An 8,100-nucleotide genomic window follows, 5' to 3' on the forward strand; every position below is an offset into this window, starting at 1 on the left:
TTTTTTTTACTTATTTATGAATACAAGAGGTGGGGGTGTAGGCCAGAGATGTGGGAGGATGCACCAGACAGTGGGGAGCAGAAGAGGCGGATTGCTGAGGGGAGCAGTGGGCAATAGGACTGTCTGCTGGACCATGTGGGTCAGCTCCCTGGGACTCAGGCTGTGGTGGCGGCTATAGCTTGATAGCGCTGTTTGACCCCTGGGCTGCCAGGGAAACCATTTCTCCTTCTGAGGGCAGGACCTAGAACTTCACTTCCAACTTAACTCAGTATCACCTTCCCGCCAACCGCTGTCTGTAAACCTATATTGCTGCTCAACTTTGCTTCGGGACACCCAGACTTGCAACCTGAGCCCTGGCTTTCAGCTCTTGCTGGGTCTCGGCATCAAACACCAAATTCTACATTTGCCTCCAAAATTTCACGTTTCCCTTTCCTTTTTCTGTCTGTATTACTGTTCGGCCACATTATGGCTCCTTTTTTCTCTCACACTGACTGCTAGGCTCAGTTTCAGAAAGCACTACTTCAGCGACACACCCCTCCAGTGGCCTATTACTTTTCTAGGTCAGTCTAGATGACTCTAGACTGCATGGCAATCAAACGCTGCACTGTTTTTCTAGAGACATCTTCCCCTCTCCCCCAGGCCACATCCAGCTGAATGCACCTCGCCACCAAGTTGCCCCTTCTATGGAGCATCACCACACCCAAGGGGTGGGTGAGTGCTGACATTCAAGAACACGCCCTTCCCACACTTTCTCTCGTCTTTGGACATCCCTTTGATCTGTCTTTCCTCCTCTTGGCTTGCCTCAAAGGCTCTCCTTGCTCAGAATGAAGCCAGGTCTCTGCTGTCATGGACCGAATGTTTTCCCACAAATTCTTATCGTAAAGCCTGAGCACCCAATATGATGGCATTTGGAATCCGCATCTTTAGGAGGTGATGAGGACTTGAGGGGTGGCCCTCAGGGTGGACCTTGTGAGACACAAAGTGATGCAAGTCAGGAAGAAATGGGTCAGCACCTTGCTCTTGGATTTCTTGCCCCTAGAACCATGAGAAAGTATCTGCTGCTTCAGCCACCGAGTCCTTTTCAGTGGCAGCCTGAGTAGATGAACACACCCAGAAAGCTCTGTCACCTGTATCTGCTTACCTCCCTGACCCCTGGCTTTTCAGTTTTAGACAGTCTTCCTTGGGTTCTTCATGCATGCTTAGACATGCTTAGGCTTAAAGGTCTGGGCACTTAACCTGGCAGCTTTTTGGGGACAGGTGTATCTATCACCTCCCAGAGTTTTTATGCAATGTTTTGTATTTGTGCTGGGAACTTGTAGCTTTGATCAGATTCTGAAGCTGAACACCAGTGCTCCTACTCAACAATATGTTGATCTCACCCCTCCATGCTGCTGCTGCTTAACTATCTAGAGCACAGGTGTCTTGCTTTCATTACTCCTTTGGTTTTGAAACCTAACTGCCCCCCCGCCTCTGCCCAGGAGGCAATGCAGTCTTCCCAGACAGCATATCAACTCTGACATAGCCCTGCTTCTGTTTACCTGTTCTGCTTATTTTTGATACTGTTCTCTGAATATGGCCCACACCTGTGGGCCTCTTTGCCTCTGTACTTGCAGGTCCTTCTGTGGGGGATCCTTCCCTCCCCTCCCCACTTCTGCCCCGTGAACTTCCACTCATGCTTTAGGGCCCATTCCAGAAGGCAGCTCCTGCAGCTGTCCTCACCCGGCAGCCAGCTAGCCACACTGTGCTGCTGTGTGCTCAGGCTCACCTCCGCTGAAATGACCCCTGCATGACAGCGAGCTGTTTGTCAAGTGTGCTAGTTGTGTTATAGTGTCTCTGGCACGAGGGAAGGACTGCTTCAGACAACCTGTGTCCCAGAGCCAAATGAAGGAATTTCTCAGGCCACAAACGCCCAACTTCTGTTATTCTTTAGGGCAAAAGAATCAAACTTTAACAGTAATTATTGGTTATTGCTGATTGTCTCTGGTTCAACTTTGGAGGGGCTCCTTGGGCCCCTCTGATCCTGCTTCTGTGCTGCTGCAGCAGCTTTCAAGGCCCTTCTTTGCTTCTTCAGTTTCTGAGTCTCCTGGAAAACCTGGGGATGAAAGGAAAGAGGAAAGGACTTTTTAAACTTATGGAAATATGATTCAGAGCAGGTGGGATGGGAACCCTAGCCCGTCTCCCAGGGCTGGTGGGTCTGGGACCACTCAAAACCCTGAGGCCAGTTTCTGCTGTCAGAAACTTTCCTTCTCCTCGTTCTGCCACAGTCCCAGGGTGGCACCAGCCAAAGCAGTAATTCAGACTCATACCTGAAGGCACAGAGCCTTCTTGGCCACCAAGCGGCGGTGGGCTTTTCGGTTGTAAGGAGGGGGAAAGGTGTACTCGATCCCTAGCTCCTTGCACGTCTTCTCAAAGACATCATAGTTGGTCTTGCGGAGATTTTTGAGCATCCTTTTCCTCTGGTCAAGGCTCATCAGTAGAAAGCGCTTGTGGGCTTTGTCCTGCAAGAGAGGGTACTGTTAGCACCAGAATGTAAGTGGTGTGCCATTTCTAATGACGAAGGGTGGTTATTTTATCACATCACTCAAATTTTCCAAAAATCTTATGCAAATATTAGTGTAGCTCTGAGGTATTATTACTGCTATTCCCATTTACAGATGGGGAAATAAAGGTGCAGAGAGTTGTCTGATTCATCAAAGGTCCTAGGAGTGGGGAACTTGTGTGAGGCCTAGGCTGGAATGTGGGTCTCCTGGCCTGACCCAAATCTGACGTGATTTTTCCCACACCACTTGTTCCGTCTCTCCACAGCTCAGCAAACTATCAGCTGGGGTGGAGAGGAAGGAAGGCCTCACATTCTTCCTGGACACCCTCTTTTGTAGTCAGGTGCCGTTCCGTGAGGACCTCTCAGGGGCTAGTGGTCCACTGCACACGAAGAGTTAGGTCTCCAGGTAGGTGCCACCAGCCCGAGGGAACAGAGGAGCCAGCTAAGGAGCTTCTCAGTCTGTATTCACAGCCTTGTACTAGAAATACCATCAACTGCCTGACAATTACAGCTGCTCTGTGCCCAGCACTGTGCTGAGATAAGGCCTGATGGTCAGGAGCAGGAGCCCTGGGGCAGGACCACCTAATTTCAGTCCTAGCATTCATGCCACACCGAGCTTGTCCTGTGAAATGGGACACAAAGATGGTGGGAGGGTTCGATGAGCTGCTGATGCATGTCAAGTATTTAGCACAAAGCCCACATATTCATCGTAATGACTATCATGACTCCCATCTTACAGAGAGAAGAACTGAGGCTTGTGTATGTGAAGGAATTCCCCGATGTCACACAGCTAGTTAAGTGGCTGTGGCCGAGCTGGGGTTTTAACTCGGGGAAATCTGAGCCCCTTCACACATTCAACAGATAGTTGCTGAGCTGTATCTGCCAGACACTGGCTATACTTGTGTTCTCTCCACTGGTGACATCCAACACAGCCCTGTAAGACCCCTGTTTCTCCACTGGAGGCAAGAGTGGCAGGCGGGCCAGGGCGTGGCCACCCGGCTTGCCACTGGGCCACCTCTTGGACCTAGAGCCCTTCACCTCCGGGCCTTCTCCCCTGGCGGCTGGGGTTCAGCCCAAGGATGCCCAAGGTTTACCTTTCGATGTTTCTGCATATGTTCTTCATAACTGTGGATCTTGACAGTCAAGGCAATAACTGAAACCACAAACCACAGAGGATGAGAACTGGGCACAGAGGAAGGAAGGGCCTAGGCCCTGAGTTATGGCTCAAGAGCTTAAGGAATAACAACCACCTCTGCTCTGGTATAGCACGTCACACCTTCCAGAGCTCTGTTTCGAGAGCTCGAAGGACTGGGTTACGTTTCCTTGACAAAGCAAAGTCTAAGGAAGGGAAGTTCCTTAACCTCACGAGGTTTCATTCCCAAACACAGCAAAACTGAATTCAGCAGTTAGTCTAGGGTGCGCGCTCTAATGGTTAAAGGTTCACACTGTACTGCAGGGACTAGCCAGTTCCACAACTGTCAGGTCTCCTCTGTGCTGCTCCCCCACCCCCATCTGAGTTTATCACTCATCTCCTAGAGTCCCAAAATTTCCTTCCTTCAGGTGTCTTCTTGTTTGATTCCTGCCTGTATTCAAAAATGGCAGCAAAAGCAAGAGAGGAGAGGCTGGCACTACAGCAGACCCTCCTCGAATATACACGGAGTGCTGCCGCGTGAGCTGTGGGAGCCACATGGTCTCTTCACACCACCTCAGCTGCAGAGTGGAGAGAGACAGACACGAGCTTTGGTTTCTTAGGGAGCTTGCCTGAGCTCACACTGAGGTACAAGGCAGGACCTCCAGCACCAGAGCTCAGGACAGTCTGGTTTTTATTGCCCTTGAGGCTGCCCGTCTTGTCCTTTGAATGAGCTATATCTAATTCCTAGTGCACCTGAAGACAAGGGCCCTGGATCAAGTACAGTTACCGACTCACTCCCCTGCACCCCACTCCCCAAGGGCTCCTTGACTAACTTTGAGCCTCCAGGGATTTGGTGTCCTCAGGGTTTGCTGCGATCTTGTTCATCAACTGCTCCTGCTTAATTTTTAGCTTCTCCTTCTGTTGAAGGTAAACAGAGAATTTGTGAGATTTGGTACTCTCGAAGAATTAACCCTCTTACCTCCAAGGTCATGGCTGCAGTCACAGGAACTAGGCCATGAGGCTCAGGACAGACCTTACTCGCTCACCAGGGCATGGCCTCTAGCCAGCCGTGGGGTAATTCATATCTAGTGAGCCAAGGCAGCAGGAGAAATGGCTGTGGGCTGAATGTCCCCAAAGCCTCCCCATTCACTTGGGCTCCAATCTTTATTGAGCCTACTGTTTGTCAGTGCCGGGGAGTAAGACCAACCCTGCCCTTGGGTGCTCAGTCTGGGGGTGTTGGCAAATGGACACAGACTAACAGTGGGGCAAGTGCTGTGACTGGAAGCATGGGATGGGAGCTGTCATGGGCGGGAGGGTGTCCCGAGGAAAGGGCTGGCATAGGTGGGGTTTGGCACAGGCCACTCACCTTGTTGGCCATTTCCAAAGACAAGAGTCTTTTCACAACATCATCCACCCTGTGGAAAAACCGTAGCAATGGGAGAAAAGAATAGGGAGAGAGGAGAAAAAGGGACGAACCCTGTTTTCATTAGATTGAAAAATAAAAATGAAGATTTCTTTTATAATGAATGAACAGGGGCATCATTTCCCAGGGACTAGAAATCAATGTGTATCTGATTTATGGGAGAGAACAGGGCACGATGTGATAACCCCAGAAAACAGGGGCTGTGAGTACAAGTGTTCCAGGCTCATCACAGGGAGGACAAAGGGAGAGTTTGCATTTTAGCTAGAATATGGCTCAATCTGTCTTGACATGTCAATGCTATAGTCACTGTTTCTTTTTCAAGTCACAGTTGGGGGGGGGGGAGGGATTACCCAGCTCCTGTACCAAGTAAAGTAGAGCAGCTAAGTAGAGAATCTTAATTTCTGTGCTGTTTATCCTGGATTCAAACCCCAGCTCTGCCCCCTTGCCATTGTCTGGCATTGGCTAGCTTGTCAGTCTGTACAAGATGGACACCATTTCTTCCCTCACAGACCTTTTGAGTGGATTAAGAGATGAAAGGTTTGTACAAAGACCCATGATGCAACATGTTCCCTTCTTGGTATCTAGAGGTCTGGGGTCTTTACCCAGAGTACAAAAAGAGCGAGGAGGCACGCTCCATCTGTTTTGTGCCTAGATACCCTGTCCGTGTCTGGGCTTCTGTAGTTCTCTGCCCCACTCTGTAATCAAGCTTCATTCTGGAATCACAGCCAGTTTTCCCCCTCTCCTTGCTGATCTTTCCAGGGTGCCCTGACTCCTCAAAGAGATTTCGTCCTGCTTACTTCTCAATTCCAGGGATGTTCTGGTAGTCTTTGAGCAGCGTGGACGGGGGTGGATCATCTTCTCGGCTGGGTTGGACTGTCAAGTATAAGGATGGAAAACACCCCGAGTCAACTTTCACTGTCATTCCTTCCAAACCTAGCTCTTTTCACCCAATTCCCTACCTTTTATTTTTATTTATACAAGAAATGGGATGTAGACCAGTGGTGAAGGGGGGAAAAGATTCCCCAGAACAGAGTGGGGAGCAAAATAGGCAGATCTACTGAAATACACTGCTGAGGACAACAGCGGGTAGGTCAGGAGAGGTCTGCTGTGCCCTGTGGGTCAGCTCCCTGGCCCTGGATGGAAACTCCTTCAGTAGGCCTGCAGCAGGGCCTGCAACAGTGTGACAGCTTCATAGTGCTGCAACTTAACCCTGTGTCACGGGGAGGCCTGGGATCCTGACCAATGTATGGACTTCCTTGAAATGGGAAACCATGCCCTCCACCTCAGAGGGTTTGGGAGAGTGCCAGCAACCTGCTCTCTCTGGCTTGCCCATCTTCATTTCCAGACAGTCCAGAGGCTCCCACACCTACCTACATTCCATCTCCTCTTCGTCTCCTATGCAAGCTTCAGACCTACAGTTTTGTGTCGAGGTAGATGTGGGCGTCTGAGGTAGATGTGGGCGTCTTCTGCTCAGGACCTCTGGACCAACCCTTTGCTTATTTAATGGCACTAATCAGCAACCTCTGTCCCCCGTGGCCCCAAGATTTTCAAGCAGATTCTCCCCAGGTCTTACCCCAAGAACTCCTACCTTGTTTTTGGATGGCATATTCACGGGTGGCGTGCAGGATAAGACCTACATGGAAGAGAGAGGGTTGAGGCTCGCGGCTTAAGCAGTCCAGTCTCCCTCCCTTTCTATAGTCCTTGCAATGCACTTCTTCCATGATCTTTGCCCTTCTGTGCCTAACAGCCTCCCATCTCGCCTTATTCCTCTCCACCTAACACCTTTTCTCTCTCACCCCGTTGCACCTGTCCCCCATTCTCGTCCCCCGGAATCCTCTCTTTCCGCGGAATCCCTTTCCCCTACTCCTAATGTTGGGTTTCTCAGCTCACCTCGAGGAGCTGAGGGAAGGCCCGGTCGGTCAGAGGGGACCCTAGTGTAGCCCCCAGCCGGCAGCCCAAGAACTGGGGCTTGGGCCCGTGCAGGGGTCCGAACAGAACCCAGCGCCCTCCAAGCTGCTCTCAGCATGGTGATTTCTAATCCCCGCAGGGCCCGCGCCTCGGCGCCGAAGCCTTGGCGGTACGGACTGAGTTACATGGGCGCCGCCATGTTAACTCAGGCTCGACCAATCGAGTATCGTCGCAAGGCCGGAGCAGATGAGGCCCGAGAGAATGGATTAGAAGGCTGGACGCCGATGACGCGTAGAGGGAGTGGAGGGGTCTGGTTAGCGATTGCAGGAGGCTGGGGAGCTCGGAGGTTGCAACACCTTGTCATGGGTGGGTGGTGCTGTATTCATCCTAAGATGCTGCTTTTTCTTAGGCATGCCTCTCGCCCTTAATTCCACTGTATAATTTTGGTCTCGGGCTCCGGTTATTTTGGGAGCGTCTGGATGTTCCATAGCCGTCTAGCTCAGATCCAAAATTTCCACCCCACTCCTCCCATAAAGTCCAAGACGGGGGTGGGGGTGGGGGGCGCTGCAGGAACTACTGGCTCTCAGCCACCTCTCTGGCAGCCTTGTGGCCTGGTGATTAATGCCCTTGATCCTGGAATGAATCAGCTGTGGGCTGGCACGCTAACTCACCTATTAATTTACTCATTGTGTGATTCTGTGGACCAGTCACAACCTTTCTGGGTCACATTGCCTTCATCCTTCAAATGAGGATGGTAATAGCAGCATCTATCTTTATCTTTTAGCATGTTAGAGGATTAACTGAGGCAGCTATGTGCAGTACTATTGCTGTATAGTGAACATTGGTTCAACAAATATTAGCTGTGATACTATTTGTGAAACAAGTAGTTTAAGGACAAGTATACATTAAATATAGGAAAAATCAAATTCAATTCTCCCTGCACCCCTCCCCCCCACCCCAGGGAAAAGCCACCTCCCCGATCATATTTTTACAGAGCATTTAGTTCAGGGTACTTGAACTGTCCTTTGGAGATAAATGTAAATCTTTTAAAAAGCTAAAAGCCCTTCTGGCCAGTTTTATGACCGGGGAATTTTTTTT

The 8,100-nt window shown here is 50.5% G+C and overlaps 1 protein-coding gene across 1 annotated transcript; it reads right to left on the bottom strand.

Moving 5' to 3' along the window:
• Nucleotides 1-1,881: 1,881 nt before the first annotated feature.
• MRPS15 (mitochondrial ribosomal protein S15) lies at nucleotides 1,882-7,207 on the bottom strand. Its single transcript, XM_012722035.1, has 8 exons — nucleotides 6,985-7,207; nucleotides 6,683-6,727; nucleotides 5,892-5,967; nucleotides 5,038-5,086; nucleotides 4,505-4,589; nucleotides 3,634-3,692; nucleotides 2,307-2,498; nucleotides 1,882-2,092 (listed from the first exon to the last, which is right to left on the bottom strand). The coding sequence occupies exons 1-8, from the start codon at nucleotides 7,118-7,120 to the stop codon at nucleotides 1,958-1,960; spliced, it is 777 nt and encodes a 258-aa protein (XP_012577489.1). The 5' UTR covers nucleotides 7,121-7,207; the 3' UTR covers nucleotides 1,882-1,957.
• Between the last annotated feature and the right edge of the window lie 893 nt (nucleotides 7,208-8,100).

Source organism: Condylura cristata, unplaced genomic scaffold (genome assembly GCF_000260355.1).
Source record: "Condylura cristata isolate star-nosed mole 26May11 unplaced genomic scaffold, ConCri1.0 scaffold00008, whole genome shotgun sequence".
Lineage (NCBI taxonomy): Eukaryota > Metazoa > Chordata > Mammalia > Eulipotyphla > Talpidae > Condylura > Condylura cristata.